This window comes from Somniosus microcephalus, chromosome 15, assembly GCF_052327205.1.
Source record: "Somniosus microcephalus isolate GS21.2 chromosome 15, FLI_Smic_1.0, whole genome shotgun sequence".
Lineage (NCBI taxonomy): Eukaryota > Metazoa > Chordata > Chondrichthyes > Squaliformes > Somniosidae > Somniosus > Somniosus microcephalus.
The window spans coordinates 29,926,403-29,946,990 of NC_141001.1; the positions used below are offsets into that span (position 1 = coordinate 29,926,403).

At 47.2% G+C, this 20,588-nt stretch overlaps 1 protein-coding gene across 7 annotated transcripts in view; it reads right to left on the reverse strand.

The window, feature by feature from the left end:
* Positions 1-15,951: 15,951 nt before the first annotated feature.
* The window catches only part of LOC147106607 (activating molecule in BECN1-regulated autophagy protein 1-like), a 514,247-nt gene continuing 509,610 nt past the window's right edge, over positions 15,952-20,588 (reverse strand). For 6 of the 7 annotated variants that reach the window (XM_086007600.1, XM_086007606.1, XM_086007604.1 and 3 more), the window contains one exon: positions 15,952-16,728. In XM_086007600.1, the coding sequence (XP_085863726.1) occupies positions 16,223-16,728 (506 nt within the window). In that variant the 3' untranslated portion in view covers positions 15,952-16,222. The remainder of the gene's footprint in view (positions 16,729-20,588) is intronic. The other variant, XR_015080961.1, reaches the window with a different exon arrangement.

Here is a 20,588-nt window from a genome sequence, read left to right on the forward strand (position 1 = left end):
CAATCTATATCAATGACTTAGATGAGGGGACCGAGTGTAATGTATCCAAGGTTGCTGACGATACAAACTTAGGTGGCAATGTAAGCTGTGAGGAGGACGCAAATAGGCTGCAAAGGGATATATAGAAACATAGACGATAGGGGCAGGAGTAGGCCATTCAGCCCCTCGAGCCTGTTCTGCCATTTAATGAGATCATGGCTGATCATCCAAATTCAGTACCCTGTCCCTGCTTTCTCCCCATATCCCTTGATCCCTTTAGCCTTAAGAAATATATCTAACTCCTTCTTGAATATATTTAATGAATTGGCCTCTACTGCCTTCTGTGGTAGAAAATTCCATAGGTTCACCACTCTCTGGGTGAAGAAATTCCTCCTCCTCTCAGTCCTAAATGGCTTACCCCTTACCCTTAGACTGTGACCCCTGGTTCTGGACTCCCCGGCCATCGGGAACATCCTTCCTGCATCTAGTCTGTCTAGTCCTGTTAGAATTTTATAAGTTTCAGTCAGATCCCCTTTCATTCTTCTAAACTCTAGCGAATACAAGCCCAATCGACCCAATCTCTCTTCATATGTCATTCCTGCCATCCCAGGTATCAGTCTGGTGAATCTTTGCTGCACTCCCTCCATGGCAAGAATATCCTTCCTCAGATAAGGCGACCAAAACTGCACACAATACTCAAGGTGTGGTCTCACCAAGGCCCTGTACAACTGCAGCAAGACATCCTTGCTCCTGTACTCGAATCCTCTCGCTATGAAGGCCAACATACCATTTGCCTTCTTAACCGCCTGCTGCACCTGCATGCTTACTTTCAGCGACTGGTGCACAAGGGCACCCAGGTCTCGTTGCACTTCCCCTTTTCCCAATCTATTGCCGTTCAGATAATAATCTGCCTTCCTGTTTTTGCCACCAAAGTGGATAACCTCGCATTTATCCACATTATACTGCATCTGCCCAATCGCCCAACCTGTCCAAATCGTACTGGAGTTTCTCTGCATCCTCCTCACAGCACACACGCCCACCCAGCTTTGTGTCATCTGCAAACTTGGAGATATTACATCTAGTTCCCTTGTCTAGATCATTAATATATATTGTGAATAGCTGGGGTCCTAGCACCGATCCCTGCGGTACCCCACTAGTCACTGCCTGCCACTCGGAAAAAGACCCGTTTATTCCAACTCTTTGCTTCCTGTCTGCCAACCGGTTCTCTATCCAAGTCAGTACCTTACCCCCAATCCCATGTGCTTTAGCTTTGCACGCTAATCTCTTATGCGGGACCTTATTGAAAGCCTTCTGAAAATCCAAATACACATCCACTGGTTCTCCCTTATCTATTCTACCAGTTACATCCTCAAAAAATTCCAGCAGATTAGTCAAGCATGATTTACCTTTTGTAAATTCATGTTGACTTTGTCCAATCCTGTCACTGTTTTCCAAGTGCTCTGCTATTACATCTTTTATAATGGACTCTAGCATTTTCCCCAGTACCGATGTCAGGCATTTCCCGTTTTCTCTCTACCATTTTTTTAAATAGTGGGGTTACATTAACTACCCTATATAGACAGGTTAAGTGAGTGGCTAAGACAGGACAGATGAAATATAATGTGGAGAAGTGTGAAGTTATCCATTTTGGTAGGAAATATAGAACAGCAGAGTATTTTTTAAATGGTGCGATACTGGGAAATGTTGGTGTCCAGAGGGACCTGGGTGCCTTTGTGCATGAGTCACAGAAAGTTAACATGTAGGTACAGCAAGCAATTAGGAAAGTAAATGGTATGTTGGCCTTTATTACACAGGGATTGGAGTATAAGAGTAAAGAAGTCTTACTACAATTATATAGGGCCCTGGTGAGACCACACCTGGAGTATTGTGTACGGTTTTGGTTTCCTTGCCTAAGGAAGGATATACTTGCCCTAGAGGGAGTGCGACAAAGGTTCACCAGATTGGTTCCTGGGATGGGGGGATTGTCTTATGAGGAGTGATTGAGTAGACTAGGCCTTTATTTCCTAGAGTTTAGAAGAATGAGAGGTGATCTCATTGAAACATATAAAATTCTTAAAGGGCTTGACAGGGGGGATGCTGGATGTTTCCCCTGGCTGGGGAATCTAGAGCTACAACTAGGAATCGGCAGCACCCGAGGCAGATAAATACAGTGGGAGGCGAGGACAGCGCGGACCTGCAAGGAGTTGGAAGCACTCGAGGCAGATAAATACAGCGGGAGGCGAGGGCAGCGCGGACCTGCAAGTAGTCGGAAGCACTCGAGGCAGATAAATACAGCGAGAGGCGAGGACAGCGCGGACCTGCGAGGAGTCGGCAGCACCCGAGGCAGATAAATACAGCGGGAGGTGAGGACAGCGCGGACCTGCGAGGAGTCGGCAGCACCCGAGGCAGGTAAATACAGCGGGAGGTGAAGACGGCGCGGACCTGCGAGGAGTCGGAAGCACCCGAGGCAGATAAAAACAGTGGGAGGCGAGGACAGCGCGGACCTGCAAGGAGTCGGAAGCACTCGAGGCAGATAAATACAGTGGGAGGCGAGGACAGCGCGGACCTGCAAGGAGTCGGAAGCACTCGAGGCAGATAAATACAGCGGGAGGCGAGGACAACGCGGACCTGCGAGGAGTCGGCAGCACCCGAGGCAGATAAATACAGCGGGAGGTGAGGACAGTGCGGACCTGCAAGGAGTCGGCAGCAGCGAGGAGGCAGATAAATACAGTGGGAGGCGAGGACAGCGCGGACCTGCAAGGAGTCGGAAGCACCCGAGGCAGATAAATACAGCGGGAGGTGAAGACGGCGCGGACCTGCGAGGAGTCGGAAGCACCCGAGGCAGATAAATACAGCGGGAGGTGAGGACAGTGCGGACCTGCAAGGAGTCGGCAGCAGCGAGGAGGCAGATAAATACAGCGGGAAGTGAGGACAGCGCGGACCTGCGAGGAGTCGGCAGCACCGAGGAGGCAGGTAAATACAGCGGGAGGTGAGGACAGCGCGGACCTGCGAGGAGTCGGAAGCACCCGAGGCAGATAAATACAGCGGGAGGTGAGGACGGCGCGGACCTGCGAGGAGTCGGAAGCACCCGAGGCAGATAAATACAGCGGGAGGTGAGGACGGCGCGGACCTGCGAGGAGTCGGCAGCACCCGAGGCAGATAAATACAGCGGGAGGTGAGGACAGCGCGGACCTGCGAGGAGTCGGAAGCACCCGAGGCAGATAAATACAGCGGGAGGTGAGGACAGTGCGGACCTGCAAGGAGTCGGCAGCAGCGAGGAGGCAGATAAATACAGCGGGAAGTGAGGACAGCGCGGACCTGCGAGGAGTCGGCAGCACCGAGGAGGCAGGTAAATACAGCGGGAGGTGAGGACAGCGCGGACCTGCGAGGAGTCGGAAGCACCCGAGGCAGATAAATACAGCGGGAGGTGAGGACGGCGCGGACCTGCGAGGAGTCGGAAGCACCCGAGGCAGATAAATACAGCGGGAGGTGAGGACAGCGCGGACCTGCGAGGAGTCGGCAGCACCCGAGGCAGATAAATACAGTGGGAGGTGAGGACAGCGTGGGCCTGTGACGAGTCGGCAGCACCTGAGGCAGATAAATACAGCGGGAGGTGAAGACGGCGCGGACCTGCGAGGAGTCGGAAGCACCCGAGGCAGATAAATACAGCGGGAGGTGAGGACAGCGCGGACCTGCGAGGAGTCGGCAGCACCGAGGAGGCAGATAAATACAGCGGGAGGTGAGGACAGCGCGGACCTGCGAGGAGTCGGCAGCACCGAGGAGGCAGATAAATACAGCGGGAGGTGAGGACAGCGCGGACCTGCGAGGAGTCGGCAGCACCGAGGAGGCAGATAAATACAGCGGGAGGTGAGGACAGCGCGGACCTGCGAGGAGTCGGCAGCACCCGAGGCAGATAAATACAGCGGGAGGTAAGGACAGCGCGGACCTGCGAGGAGTCGGCAGCACCGAGGAGGCAGTACAAATCCAGCAAATTCAAAAACAACAAAAAAAAACAAAGAGTGATTTCACAGGACAGCAGATAGGTGATTGGTTGGTGAGTATTGACGTTTTTTTCTCTCTAAGCTAGGCAGTGGTTTAAACTAAGAGCTGGGAAACTATAATGCACTTTATTAATTTAATAACTTAACTAGTTAAACTGATTAATATAACTATAAATAATCATTGAATAAAGACTTTAACTAATTAAATACATAAAATAAGGTTGGACTAAGATATGGCAGGGCAGGTTGTGTGGCTGCACTGCAGTACGTGGGAGTTTGTGGACAGCGAGACTGTCCCAAGAGAACATAGCTGCAGTAGAGGTTTCCATCTCGAATCTCTCCGGCTCAGAGTCATTGAGCTGGAGTCAGAGTTGGAGACACTCCTACACATAAGGGTGGGGGAGGAGTATCTGGACAATTTGCACCAGACCTCATTCACACCTCGTACAGAGGTGCAGGTTCAGAATGGGGTAGGTGTGACTGGTAGTGTGCAGAGTAAGGGGGAACCCAGGTAAGCAAGGGAATGAGGATCCACAGAAATTGATCCTATCCAACAGGTACAATGTGCTTGCTACCTGCGAGGATAAGGATAAAGACTGTCAGAAAGACAGCCAGAATGCGGACCATGGCACTTTGGAGCAGGAGGCTGTCCTAAGGGGGGAGGAGGAGGAGAGGAAGCGTAATGTGGTAGTTGTAGGGGATTATATAATTAGGGGGACAGGTAGCATCCTTTGTAAGCAAGATCGAGAGTCCCACATGGTATGTTGCCTACCTGGTGCCAAGGTGAGGGACATCTCAAACTGGCTTGAAAGGATATTGGAGAGGGAGGGGGAGAATCCAGACGTTGTGATGCATGTTGGGACCAACAACATAGGGTAGAGTAGGCAAGAGGTCATGTTTGGGGAGTACCAGGAACTGGCAGTTAAATTAAAGAACAGGACCTCAAAGACGTGGTTGCAGAGTGACCAAGGTTAGGAACTAAATATTCCAGGATATTTGCTTTTTAGGAGAGACAGACAGAATGGAAAAGGAGGAGGGGGTGGTAGCCCTGATAATAGAAGAGGGGATAAAGACAGTAGAGAGAAAGGATCTTGGCTCGGGAAAAACAAAATGTAGAATCAGTTTGGGTGGAGCTGAGAAACAACAAGGGACAGAAAACACTAGTGGGAGTAGTTTATAGGCCCCTAACAGTAGTTATAGTGTCGGGCAGAGTATAAATCAGGAAATTAGAGATGAATGTAACAGGGGTAATACAGGGGACTTTAAATTTCAAATAGACTGGGCAAACTAAATTTGCAGTAATAGTGCAGAGGAAGAGTTCATGGAATGTATTCAAGATAGTTTTCTATATCAGTATGTCGAGGAACCTACAAGGGAATTGGCTATTTTAGATCTAGTATTGTGCAATGAGACAGGGTTAATTAAAAACCTTGTAGTAAAGGAGCCTTTAGGGAAGAGTGTCCATAACATGAAAGAATTTTATATTGAGTTTGAGGGTAATTTAGTTAAGTCCGAAACTAGGGTCCTAAATCTGAACACAGCAAACTATGTAGGTATGAGTGGCGAGTTGGCTAAGGTAGGTTGGGAAACTACATTAAAAGATATGACAGTAGAAAAGTAATGGCAAACATTTAAAGAAGTAATTCATAATTTGCAACGCATATACATTCCCTTAAGGAATAAAAACACCATGGGAAAAATGGTCCACCCATGGCTAACAAGATAAATTAAAGATAGTATTAGATTAAAGGAAGAGGCCGATAACGTTGCCAAAAAGAGTAGTAAGCCTGAGGATTGGGAGGATTTTAGAATTCAGCAAAGGAGGACCAAGAAATTGATAAAGAAAGGGAAAATAGAATGAGAGTAAACTAGCAAGAGACATAAAAACAGACTGTAAAAGCTTCTATTGGTATATAAAAAGAAAAGATTAGCGAAAGTAAACGTGGGTCCCTTACAGGCTGAGACAGGAGAAATGGCAGAGAAATTAAACAAATACTTTGTGTCTGTCCTCATGGAAGAAGACGTAAAAACATTCTGGAAATAGTGGAGAACCAAGGGTCAAGCGAAAATGAGGAACTGAAAGAAATTAGTAAGGAAATAGTACTAGAAAAATTAATGGGACTGAAAGCCAATAAATCCCAGTACCTGATGACCTACATCCTAGGGTTTTAAAAGAGGTGGCTATGGAGATAGTGGATGCATTGGTTGTCATCTTCCAAAATTCCAGAGATTCTGGAACGGTTCCCGCGGATTGGAAGGTAGCAAATGTAACCCCACTATTTAAGAAAGGAGGGAGAGAGAAAACGGGGAACTACAGGCCAGTTAGCCTGATATCAGTAGTAGGGAAAATGCTAGAATATATTAATAAGGACGTGATAACAGGGCACTTAGAAAGTAATAATAGGATTGGGCAGTCAACACAAATTTATGAGCGGGAAATCATGTTTGACAAATCTGTTTTTTTGAGGTTGTAACTAGCAGGATAGATAAGGGAGCACCAATGGATGTAGTGTATTTGGATTTTCAGAAGGCATTCAATAAGGTGTCATACAAGAGGTTATTAAACAAAATTAGGGCTCATGGGACTGAGGGTAACATGGATTGAGGATTGATTAACGGACAGAAAACAGAGAGTAGGAATAAATGGGTCATTTTCGGGTTGGCAGGCTGTAACTAGTGGGATACCACAAGGATCAGAGCTTGGGCCTCAGCTATTCACAATCTACATCAATGATTTGGATGAGGGGACCAAATGTGATACATCCAAGTTTGCAGATGATACAAAGTTAGGTGGGAATGTAAGTTGTGAGGAGCATGCAGACTGTAAGGGGATATAGACAGGTTAAGCGAGTGTGTAAGAAAATGGCAAATGGAATATAATGTGGAGAAATATGAAGTTATTCACTTTGGTAGGAAAAATAAAAAATCAAGAGTATTTTTTAAATGGTGAGGGATTGGGAAATGTTGGTGTTCAGAGGGACCTGGGTGTTCTTGTACATAAATCGCTGAAAGATAATATGCAGGTACAGCAAGCAATTAGGAAAGCAAATGGAATGCTATACTCAAATCCTTTTGTAATAAAGGCTAAGAGTAAAGACATCTTACTGCAATTATATAGGGCCTTGGTGAGACCACACCTGGAGTATTGTGTATAGTTTTGGTCTCCTGACCTAAGGAAGGATATACTTGCCATAGAGCGAGTGCAACAAAGGTTCACCAGACTGATTCCTGGGATGGGGGGATTGTCCTATGAGGAGAGATGGAGTAGACCAGGCCTATATTCTCTAGAGTTTAGAAGAGTGAGGCGATCTCATTGAAACATACAAAATTCTTACAGGGATTGACAGGGTAGATGCAGGGAGGATGTTTCCCCTGGCTGGGGAGTCTAGAACCACGGGTCACAGTCTCAGAATAAGACGTCGGCCATTTAGGACTGGGATGAGGAGGAATTTCTTCACTCAGAGGGTTGTGAATCTTTGGAATTCTCTACCCCAGAGGGCTATGGATGCTCAGTCATCGAGTATATTCAAGGCAGAGATCGCTAGATTTTTGGATATTAAAGGAATTAAGGGAGATGGGGATAGTGCTCCTATTTCTTATGTTCTTATGGTTATAATCTCTGGATTATTACCTAAGCCACGTGCAGATTGGCCTAGGGAAAAGCTGATTAGGGAAGTGAATACGTGGCTAAAGGAGTGGTGTGGGTGGCGAGGACAGCGCGGACCTGCGCGGAGTCGGCAGCACCGAGGAGGCAGTACAAATCTGGCTAATTCATAAACAAGGAGTGATGTCACAGGACAGCAAGTGGGTGATTGGTTGGTCACTATTAACATTTTTCTCTCTAAGCTATGCAGTGGTTTAAACTAAGAGCTGGGGCACTGGCACCAGTATTGGGACAAGAAGGAATTGTACCGTTGGGATGGGCTCCACCTGAGACCAGGGTCCCAGCGGAAAAGATAAATAGGGCGGTCACAAGGACTTTAAACTACTAAGTGGGGGGTTTGGGGGGGAGCTCAGGTGGAAATCGTAGTACAAATAGCAGTTCAAAAACAAACGAAAAGGAAGAGAGTAGAGTAACAGTCAGAAATTGTGCTTTAGGCACTACAGGTAAAGGGGAAACTAAAAGATGTAATGTTGGAGTCGACAGAAATCAACAGGCTGAGACTTTTCTTCAAGCAAAAACAAAATGTGTCTTACTTTAATCAATCTCCACGAGGTCTGAAGGCTCAGCCCCGTGCAGGGACTATGAAGTCATCACGCAACCGACGTCATGACGTCATCATGTTCCTGACGCTCTTAAAGGGACCCTGCACCAATAACCCAACCCAGCATGTACAGATCACAACATTGCTATACAAAGTGAATTGTGTTTAGGTACACAACAGCATTGGCTATACATTGTGTTATTGTCCCTATGTGGTCTCCGCCACATACGTCCCCCCAGAATTCACTAGTACTGGCAATGTCAGTCGTTGGGGGGGGCCGGATCACACGGTTGGAACGGCTCCTCAATTCTGGGGTGGGGACCGGGGGGTTCGTCGGAGGGACCTCGGGCGCTCGGTGGTGGATTGAGGGTGTGGAAACTGGAGGTTGGCCCCGTCTCGGGGGCTGTGCCAACTCAACGGGTCGGTCCAGATCCAGGTGGGCCGGCTTGAGACGGTCTACGGAAATGCAGTCCGGCTTACCGCCGACATCCACGACGAAGGTCTTGTCCCCGGTTTCCAGGACGCGGAATGGTCCATCGTAGGGTGGCTGAAGAGGTCCTCGGTGGGCGTCATGGCGGACGAAAACGTACTGCGCCGCACGAAGGTCGAGCGGAACGTGGGACTGCGGGAGGCCGTGCTGCGACGTGGGCACCGGAGCGAAAACCTTGGCGCTCTCCAGAAGGTCGGACCGCTGACGGGCTGCGGACCAAGGTTCCGTTGCATTGGGGACGAAATCCCCGGGAACCCACAGCGGCTGTCCGTAGACGAGCTCGGCGGACGAGGATTGGAGGTCCTCCTTGGGAGCGGTCCTGAGTCCCAGCATGACCCACGGGAGTCTGTCGATCCAGCCGTCGTCCCAGAGGCTGGCTCGGAGCGCGGCCTTCATGGAGCGATGAAACCGTTCGCACAGCCCGTTAGCCTGAGGGTGGTAAGCTGTGGTGCGGTGGAGTTTCAACCCGAGGCCTCGGGCGACAGCGTTCCAGAGCTCTGACGTGAACTGGGGCCCCAGGTCGGAGGAAATGTCAGATGGGGCGTCGAACCGGGCGACCCAAGTGCTGATGAACGCATGAGCCACATCGGCGGCCATCGTTGAAGACAGCGGGATGGCTTCCGGCCATCGGGTGGTTCTGTCGACCATTGTGAGGAGGTGGGTGAACCCGCGGGAGGGGCCCCACCAGGTCCACGTTAACGTGGTCGAACCGCCTCTCAGGCACCGCGAAAAGCGCCAACGGCGCCTTAGTATGGCAATGTACTTTTGAGCGTTGGCATACCACGCAGGTGCTGGCCCAGTCGCGAACGTCTTTCCTGAGCCTGTGCCAGACGAACTTGGCCGCCACCAGCTTCTGTGACGGCTTCCTGCCTGGGTGGGAAAGATTATGGACGGCGTCGAATACTTGCCGTCTCCACCCTTCGGGCACGACGGGACGTAGCTGCCCAACGGAGACGTCGCACAGGAGTGTGGTGCCGGCAGCGTCGAACGCGACGTCTGCTAGTTGAAGGCCCGTGACCGCCGTCCTGTAGGCCTGGACATCCGGGTCGGAGGCCTGGTCGGCCGCCATGCGGGTGTAGTCGATGCCGAGGTGCACGGCGCTGGCGACGGCTCGGGAGAGACAGTCGGCGACGGGGTTGTCTTTCCCAGCCACATGCTGGATGTCCGTTGTAAACTCCGAGATGAAGGCCAACTGGCATTGCTGACGGGCCAACCACGGCTCGGAGGCTTTGGCCATGGCGAAGGTCAACGGCTTGTGGTCCACAAACGCCGTGAACGGGCGGGCCTCCAGCAGGAAACGGAAGTGTCGGACGGCGAGGTAGAGGCCGAGAAGCTCGCGATCAAAGGTACTGTACTTCCGCTCATTGGGGCAGAGCTGCCAGGCGCCATTGACCCACTGTTCGCGGACGGCGCCGACCGCATAGTCCGAGGCGTCGGTGGTGAGAGCGATCGGCGCATCGGGCAACGGATGCGCCAGCATGGTCGCGTTAGCCAGGGCCCTTTTCGTGTCCGTGAAAGAATTGGCCATCTCATCAGACCAGTTGACAGCGAGTTTGTCGGGCTTGCCTTTGAGGGCCTCGTAAAGCGGCCGCATAAGCTGGGCTGCTCGGGGGACGAAACGATGGTAAAAGTTCACCATGCCCAAAAGCTCCTGCAGGGCCTTAACGGTGAGGGGTCGCGGGAAGTCCATCACGGCCTCCAATTTCGATGGGAGTGGCACCGCCCCGTCCTTTGTGATGCGGTGCCCGAGAAAGTCGATTGAGGACAGCCCGAACTGGCACTTGGCTGGGTTGACGATTAGGCCGTGTTGGCTGAGTCGTTCGAAAAGAGTCCGGAGGTGGGACACGTTCTGTCCTGGAGGCGCTGGCGATGAGGATGTCGTCCAGGTGTACGAACAGGAACGTCAGGTCCCGTAACACGGTGTCCATTAGGCGTTGAAAAGCCTGTGCGGCGTTTTTGAGGCAGAATGGCATGCGGAGAAATTCGAATAGCCCGAACGGGGTGATCACCGCGGTTTTTGGGACGTCCTGCGGCCGGACGGGGACCTGGTGATAACCCCGGATGAGGTCCACTTTCGAGAATACCACTTTCCCGGCCAGGCGGGCGGAAAAGTCCTGGATGTGTGGAATCGGATAGCGGTCGGGGGTCGTCGCGTCGTTAAGGCACCGGTAGTCTCCGCAAGGGTGCCACCCGCCGCCTGGTTTCGGGGTGATGTGGAGGGGCGAAGCCCACGGACTGTTCGACCGGCGGATGATGCCGAGGCGCTCCATGGTGTCGAACTTGGCTTTGGCGATGGCGAGCTTCCCTGGGTCGAGGCGCTGAGCGCGGGCGTAGACGGGCGGACCGGTGGTCGAAATGTGATGTTCTACCCTGTGTTTGGTGGTGGCGGACGAGAACGTGGGTTTCGTAAGGTCCGGGAACTGGGCGAGGAGGCGGGAAAACTCTTCGGAGGCGGGAAAACTCTTCGGAGGCCGAGAGTGCACTGGACAACTGCGTCGTGCTGGACCCACTGAGGGAACACGGGAGCGAGCTGAAGGTTTCCGCATTGATGAGACGTCGGTTCTTGACGTCCACCAAAAGGCCATTGGCGCAGTGGAAGTCAGCGCCGAGAAGGGGGGTGGACACTTTTGCTGTGACAAAGTCCCAGGTGAACCGTTGCCCGCCAAAACAAAGCGCCACGTTCCGTTTCCCGAAGGTGCGGATGGAACTGCCGTTGGCGGCTTCGAGGACGGGGCCGTGGTTCCCCCCTTGAATGTCTATGGTTGACGCGGGCAGGACGCTCACCTGGGCGCCCGTGTCGCAAAGGAAACGACGTCCGGAGTCGGTGTCTGTAATAAACAACAAACTGCCAGAACGGCCGACAGCCAACGAGCGGTCTTTAGTTTGCTTTGACGTGGGAAAACTGCATGGGGGCCGGCACTTCCTGGCTTTGGGGCCGAACTGCGCATGGTAGAAGCAAAAACAAAATGTGTCTTACTTTAATCAATCTCCATGAGGTCTGAAGGCTCAGCCCCGTGCAGGGGCTATGATGTCATCACGCAACCGACATCATGACGTTCCCGACGCTCTTAAAGGGACCCTGCACCAATAACCCAACCCAGCATGTACATATCACAACATTGCTATACAAAGTGAATTGTGTTTAGGTACATATAACAGCATTGGCTATACATTGTGTTATTGTCCCTATGTGGTCTCCGCCACAGTAAAGTGATTAAACCAGGAGAGAGAAATAAGAAACATATGAGTAAAACATTAGAGCTGAAGGACAGGCTAGAGTGGCCCAAATAAACGTTCTTTATACAAACGCACGGAGCACAAGGAATAAATTGAATGAACTGCAGGCACGAATTCAAATTGGAGGGTATGACATGGTAGCCATTACTGAGACATGGCTGCAAGACGGTCAGGACTGGGAACTAAATATACCAGGTTACAAGGTCTACAGGAAAGATAGGGAGAATGGCAGAAGGGGAGGAGTAGCCTTAGTGATTAAGGATGAAATCACTTCAATGACAACAGAGGATATAAAGAGAGGTAAGCAGGCAGTGGAGACTTTATGGGTAGAATTAAGAAATAGGAAAGGATTTAAGACTGTAGTGGGAGTTGTGTATAGGCCCCCTGGTAGCAGCTGTGAAGTGCTAGATTGTATAAATGCAGAAATTAGACAAGCATGTAGTAAAGGCAGAGTGCTTTTAATGGGGAATGTTAAACTTTCATATAGATTGGGATAAGGAGACTAGCACCTGTCAGAAAGGTAGTGAATTTCTTGTGTGTGCCTGGGATAGTTTTCTACAACAATATGTCCTAGAGGCAACAAGGTGGAAAGCCATATTAGATTTAGCAATGAATAATTAGCCAGATTTAGTTAACAGCCTAACTGTGCGTGAACATTTATCCAATAGCGATCATAACATGATCGAGTTCAACATGGCATTTGAAAGAGAGAAATGCGAAACAGCTACTGAGATTCTAGATTTAGGTAAGGCTGACTTCAACGGGATGAGGCAGAGACTGTAAACTGGGCAAATCTGTTTATGGGTAAAATGACAGAAGATCAGTGGGAGATGTTCAAAAAAGAATTTAATGTGATACAGAACCAGTTTATACCCCTGAGGGGCAAGAGCCCTACTTGCCAAAACAAAACCCAGCCATGACAACTAAAGAGGTAAAGGGACAGCATAAAACTAAAAGAAAAAGCTTGCAAAAATGCAAAAAAAAGCACAGATCCTGGCGAATGGGAAAGATACAAAGAACAGCAAAGGGTCACAAAACAGATAGTAAGAGCTACAAAAAGGGAGTATGAAAAGAAACTTGCAAAGAATTTTTATAATTACATTAGGAAAAAGGGGGTAATCAGGAGAAATGTCGGCCCATTAAAAACTGAAAGCAGTGATATTGTCAATGATAATAAGGAAATGGCAGACACATAGAATAATTACTAGCATGCCGGAAATCCCAAGGAAACTAATATTGAATCGGGGGACAGGGAGTCAATAAAATTAACGTAAGTAAAATAACAGTAATGAAGAAAGTAATGGCACTAAAGAGTGACAAATCCCCAGGACCAGATGGTTTCCATCCCAGGGTTTTAAAGGAAGTAGGTGAGCACATTGCAGATGCCCTAACTATAATCTTCCAAAGTTCCCTCGATTCAGGAACTGTTCCTTTAGATTGGGAAATTGCGCATGTCACTCCGCTACTTAAGAATGGCGAGAGGGAAACCAGGGAATTACAGACCAGTTAGCCTAATATCTGTTGTTGGGAAATTACTAGAGTCTGCAATTAAAGATAGGGTGACTGAACACCTCGAAAATTTTCAGTTGATCAGAGAGAGCAGCATGAATTTATGAAAGGTAGGTCATGCCTGACAAACCTGGTTGAATTTTTTGGGTAGGTGACTAATATAGTGGACATGGGAATGTCTATGGATGTTATCTATATGGACTTCCTGAAGGCATTTGATCCCACATAAGAGATTGTTAACTAAGGTAGAAGCCCACGGAATTGAGGGCAAATTATTGATCTGGTTAGGAAATTGGCTGAGTGGCAGGGGACAGAGAGTGGGGATAATGGGCAGGTACTCAAATTGGCAGGATGTGACTTGTGGTGTCCCGCAGGGATCTGTGCTGGGGCCTCAACTACTCACAATATTCATTAACGACTTAGATGATGGCATAGAAAGTCATATATCCAAATTTGCCGATGACACAAAGATAAGCGGCATTGTAGATGAAAGCATAACATTACAAAGGGATATTGATAGATTAAGTGAATGGGCAAAACTGTGGCAAATGGATTTCGCTGTAAGCAAATGTGAGGTAATCCACTTTGGACCTAAAAAGTATAGAACAGGGTACTTTCTAAATGGTGAAAAGCTTAAAAACAGTGGAGGTTCAAAGAGACTTGGGGGTCCAGGTACATAGTTCATTAAAATGTCATGAACAAGTACAGAAAATAATCAAAAAGGCTAATGGAATGCTGGCCTTTATATCTAGAAGACTAGAATACAAGGGGGTAGAAGTTATGCTGCAGCTGTACAAAACCCTGTTTAGACCACACCTGGAGTACTGTGAGCAGTTCTGGGCACCACACCTTCGGAAGGATATATTGGCCTTGGAGGGAGTGCAGTAGATACCTGGACTTCAAGGGTTAAGTTACGAGGAGAGATTACACAAATTAGGGTTATATTCCCTAGAATTTAGAAGGTTACGTGGTGATTTGATTGAAGTTTTCAAGCTATTAAGGGAAACAGATAGGGTAGAAAGAGAGAAACTATTTCCGCTGGTTGGGGATCCTAGGACTAGGGGGCATAGTCTAAAAATTAGAGCCAGACCTTTCAGGAGTGAAATTAGGAAGCACTTCTACACACAAAGGGTGGTAGCAGTTTGGAACTTTCTTCCGCAAACAGCAATTGATGCTAGATCAGTTGTTAATTTTAAATCTGAGATTGATAGCTTTCTGTTAACCAAAGGTATTACGGGATATGGGCCAAAGGTGGGTATATGGAGTTAGGTCGCAGATCAGCCATGATCTCATTGAATGGTGGAACAGGCTCGAAGGGCTGAATGGCCTACTTCTGTTCCTAGGGGTCACAGTCTCAGAATAAGGGGTCAGCCATTTAGGACTGAGATGAGGAGAAATTTCTTCACTCAAAGGGTTGTGAATCTTTGGAATTCTCTACCCCAGAGAGCTGTGGATGCTCAGTTGTTGAGTATATTCAAGACAAAGAGCGATAGATTTTTGGATACTAAGGGAATCAAAGCATATGGGGATAGTGCGGGAAGGTGGAGTTGAGGTAAAAGATCAGCCATGATCTTATTAGATGTTCCTATTTCTTATGTTCTTATGCTAAATCTTTATAAAACACTGGTTAGGATCCAGCTAGAGTATTGTGTTCAATTCTGGGCACCACACTTGAGGAAGGACATCAAGGCCATAGAGAGAATGCAGAGTAGATTTACTAGTATGATACCAGGGATGAAAGACTTCAGTTACATGGAGAGGCTAGAGAAACTTGGGTTGTTCTCTTTAGAGCAGAGAAGGTTAAGGGCGATTTGATAGAGGTGCTCAAAATCATGAATAGTTTTGATAGAGTAAATAAGGTGAAAATGTTCCCATTGGCAGAAGGGTTGATAACCAGAGGACACAGATGTAAGGTAGTCGGCAAAAGAACCAGAGGCGACATGAGGGGAAAAAAATGTGTGCAGCGAGTTATGTTGCTCTGGAATGCACTGCCTGAAAGAGTGGTGGAAACAGATTCAATCATTTTCGAATAGGAATTGGATAAGTACTTGAAGTGGAAAAATTTAAAGGGCTATGGGGAAAGAGCAGGTGAGTGGGACTAATTGGATAGCTCTTTCAAAGAGTTGGCACAGGCACAATGGGCCAAATGGCCTCCTTCTGTGCTGTATCATTCTATGATTCTGTGCTCAAATACTGCAGTGAGGCTTGAACCCGCTACCTTCTCACTCAAAGGAGAGAGTATGCTACCAAGAGTAAGTTAAGACCATTGAAATGGATTACTTTTCAACAATATTAATATCTACAAGTTGTTAGTTTTCAAACACTTTTATTTAAAAAGGTTTGCCTTATGCATTTTGTCTGAGAGCTCTATTGTAATAATTCTGACTCTGACCACATCAGCCAAAGTTAGGCGGGTCGAAACTTTGAAGTGTTTAGTCTGATAGTTTATATGACAAAAGGAGAAAGACACATCCTCTTAAAAGTGTGATTTCACAAGGTTTAAATTAAATAAGTCACATTCGCAATGGTCTTCTTCCAGTTTTTAAAGAGTTTTTATTCGTTATTGTGATCTTTGGTGTTCACATAGTACGCCATTGCTTGCACTTGACTATATTCCATTTGTCTAAAATAACAAGTTACCAGTTTACAAAAAAAAAGAAAAAAAACTCAGCTTAAATCACATTCTACTAAAAACAAATAAGTGGAATTTCCTTGGCTGTTTTAGCTAGATTCTACACATACAAACCATGGGACATGCAATTTTATTATTTATTTCGCCCTGAACTGCAGAGCACCTAATTCTACCTCCTGTCTGAGCCCCTGACGTCAGTGCCATGATTATCAGTATTGTCAACAATAAGGGGGCTGTGTGCGCTGACAGAGTGGAAAAGGGCGTCTGTGTCCATAGAAGAGGTGGGTTGTTGACCAAAGCTCCTGTCATCCCCAAGGGCGCCACTTCTGCTGAGCTGCTCTGCTGTCTGATCCCTTTCGTTACTTTCTCTGAAGTCTGTTGCTAAGTTGCTGGACGCAGCAGAGTCCACTAGAATCTGACTGTAACTGCTGTCCATTTCTGTTCTGTCTTGGTTGCTTGGCGCGTGCGCCGCGCTCAATCTCGCCAGCGCTTCATTCCCAGTCTGTGAGCCCCGGTGTATCCGGTGACTGACAATGATGTTGTTTCCAAACCCTCCCATGGAGGCGGTGGTCGTGCCTTGTTCTCGCTGTACGACTGCTGTCATCCAACCCTCAGCAATCAGTCGGCGGATGCGAGACAAGGCATCCTCTCCTGGAATGTACTCCGGAGCATCTCCTAAAGTAGGGCAAATAGAAAAGATTTTTGCTTACTTCTAATGATTATGGGGTGCCTTAACAAGTTCTTAGCATAATATTTTAAAAGTACATAGATCCACCAATCAATATTGCCGTGTGTCTTTTCTTCGAAATTCATCCTCTATCTCAGTAAAAATCTACTCTGCTCCCTCTCCCTGGGAGATCTCAGTTCAATCATTAATTTTTCATTTACTGCCCGAGAGCACCAGCAAACAGCCTGTTTGCAAGCCTCTGCTCGTGTGGCTCTTGACCCTCTCAACCAGGAGGTAGTACCCCTCGGGTTCCTTCCCTACACCAAAAGAAAAGCTGCTGCTGCTATGTGGCAATGGTTAAAGAGCAGTGAATTATTGTGTGGCGAGAGAGCAGAAACACTCAAATGAAATATGCCTGCATTTACGCCACATCACCTAGTGACGAGATGAGAGGGCAGTAAAACATAACTTGTCCTACACAGAATGAGATTCACTTGCAGCCTTGATGGAAAATCCAGATTATTTCTGAAGTGAAGACCATCTGGCAATTCATAAACTGGGTTTCCCACGTATTTTCTGTGTGTACAACAGGCATGGGGTATAGAAAAAAAAAAAAAATGGGAATTAGTTAGCAGGAAGGGGAAATCATGCAACTTTCTCACACCTCTTTCCAGGCATGACTAGCTGCTATCTTGAACATCCTCTCAATGAGAATTAAGTATTCAATTTATTAGAACATAAGAATTAGGAACTTGAATTGGCCATACGGCCCCTCGAGCCTGCTCCGCCATTCAATAAGATCATGGCTGATCTTCAACCTCAACTTCACTTTCCCGCACGATTTCCATATCCCTTGATTCCCCTAGAGTCCAAAAATTGAGCTCTCTTGGCCTTGAATATACTCAATGACTCAGTATCCACAGCCTTTGGGGTAGAGAATTCCAAAGGCCTTCTGAGTGAAGAAATTCCTCCTCATCTCAGTCTTAAATGGCCGACTCCTTATCCTGAGACTATGCCCCCTCGTTCTATACACTCCAGCCAGGGGAAACAACCTCTCAGCATCTACCCTGTCAATCCCCCTCAGAGTCTTGTATGTTTCAGTGAGATCACCTCTCATTCTTCTAAACTCCAGAGAGTATCGGCCCATTCTACACAATCTCTCATCATAGGACAGCCCTCTCATCCCAGGAATCAATCTAGTGAAACCTTGTTGCACCGCCCTCCAAAGCAAGTATATCCTTCCTCAGATAAGGAGACTAAACTGTGCACAGTACTCCAGGCGTGGTCTCACCAAGGCCCTGTATAATTGTAGCAAGACTTCCTTACTCTTGTACTCCAACCCCCTTGCAGTAAAGGCCAACATGCCATTTGCCTCCCTAATTGCTTGCTGTACCTGCATGCTAACTCTGTGTTTCCTGTACGAGGACACCTCAATCTCTCTGAACACCAACATTTAATAGTTTCTCACCATTTAAAAAATACTCTGTTTTTCTATTCTTCCTACCAAAGTGAATAACCTCACATTTCCCCACATTATACTCCATCTGCCACCTTATTGCGCACTCACTTAACCTGACTATATCTCTTTGTGTCCTCCTCACAGTTTCCTTTCCCACCTAGCTCTGCAAACTTGGATACATTGCACTCGGTCCCTTTATCCAAGTCAGTAATATTGTTTGTAAATAGCTCTGCACTGATCCTTGCAGCGCCCCACTAGTTACAACTTCCCAACCTGAAAATGACCCGTTTAATCCTACTCTCTGTTTTCTGCCCGTTAACCAATCCTCTATCCATAATATACAACCCCCAACCCCATGAGCCCTTATTTTCCGTAACAACCTTTTATGTGGTACCTTATCGAATGGAAATCCAAATATACTACATCCACTGATTCCCCTTTATCTACCCTGCTAGTTACATCTACAAAAAGCTCTAATAAATTTGTTAAACACAATTTCCCTTTCATAGAACCATGTTGACTCTGCTTAATCATGTTGGCCCGGAATTTGAAGTCAGGATGAGGGCAAACTGGCAGCGTTCGCTGTCATTCCGCATTTGAAACTGACCGCAACTTCGGGATTTGGCGCATGTGGAAATTCTGAAGTTGCGATCTGTCAATGACAGCTCCGAAACAGGCTACGCTGTGCACACCTGCCTCCCCCCCATCCCACCCCCACACAGCCGGCAATCTGTCTCATCAGCCAACAGGAAAACTGACGAAAACTTCGGCTCTTCCACAATAAGTACGCTGTTAAATTCCCCACTAAAAGTTAGACCCAAAGGGATTAGGTGTAACTGGGGTTTTGATAGCTTATTGACTGCTAAACAAAGGTTAAGGGCCTGGAAAACTAATTTGAATTTTGTGCAGTGTGAAATTTGTCCATTTTAATAAAAAAGAAAAATTTTGAAAAAACTTTTCAAAAACTATTTTTTTTAATTTTTTTTTAAAGTTTGTCCATCTTTATTTCAGGTTTGCCTTTCCCCCATGCGAGAGCCACAATCACTGTTTTGCTCTCTAACATCTTTAAAAAAATTAAATTTTAAGAGCTTACTCACTTCCTTGTTTATTGTCTGTGAGAATTCTGCATTTTGTTTGGCTGCTCAGACAGCCTGTTGACGTCACAGCAGTTTGCACAAGGGAATCCCCACTAACTTCCATTGATTTGAATTGAAGGTTGGAAAACCTGAATTTCTCAACACAGGGATCGTGAGATCCTTTTGCGAAGCGTGCTTTGCTGCTGACCGCAAATTCCAGGCCATTATGATTTTCTAAGTGCCCTGTTACCACTTCCTTAATAATGGATTCCAGCATTTTCCCGATGACCGATATCAGGCTAACTGACCTGTAGTTACCTGTTTTCTCTCTCCCTCCTTTCTTGAATAGCATTTGCTACCTTCCAATCCGCTAGGACCGTTCCAGAATCTAGGGCATTTTGGAAGATCACAACCAGTGCATCCAGCTCTTTTAGAACCCGAGGATGTAGGCCATCAGGTCCAGGGGATTGGTCGACTTTTAGTCCCATTAGTTTCTCTAGTACTTTTTCTCTACTGGTATTAATTACTTTAAGTTCCTCGCTCTCATTAGCCCCTTGGTTCCCCACTATTTTTGTTATGCTTTTTGTGTCTTCTACTGTGAAGACAGGTACAAAATATTTGTTTAAAGTCTCTGTCATTTCCTTATTCCCCATTATAATTTCTCCTGTCTCAGCCTCTAGGGGACCAATGCTTACTTTTGCTACTCTCTTCCTTTTTACATACTTGTAGAAGCTCTTACAATCTGTTTTTATATGTCTTGCTAGTTTACTCTCATTCTATTTTCTCCCCTTTTATCAATTTTTTGGTTATCCTTTGCTGCTAGTTACATCTACAAAAAGCTCTAATAAATTTGTTAAACACGATTTCCCTTTCATAGAACCATGTTGACTCTGCCTAATCATATTGGCTCGGAATTTGAAGTCAGGATGAGGGCGAACTGGCAGCGTTCGCTGTCATTCCGCATTTGAAACTGACCGCAACTTCGGGATTTGGCGTATGTGCAAATTCTGAAGTTGCGATCTGTCAATGGATGATTTGATTTCACACAGGGAAAGCAGGAAATCAGACAGTGAAAAATTAGAGGGCAAGTTACCATGACTGATCTTGTGTGTAGCTCCTAGCAGATAGTTATAGAGTGCAATTGGCAGAGAAAAGGAAGCAGGTTGTCTGCCTGCCTATCATACAGACTGCTGCGGAGAAGAGGACAATCTAAAGATGGAAACTTAAACCGATAATGAAAGGGGGGAAATACAAAATATAAAACAATCCAATTCTAAAAGGAGTACTGATGCTGACACTTCTTTCAACTATTTCTTAATGTTAATCCGCACAT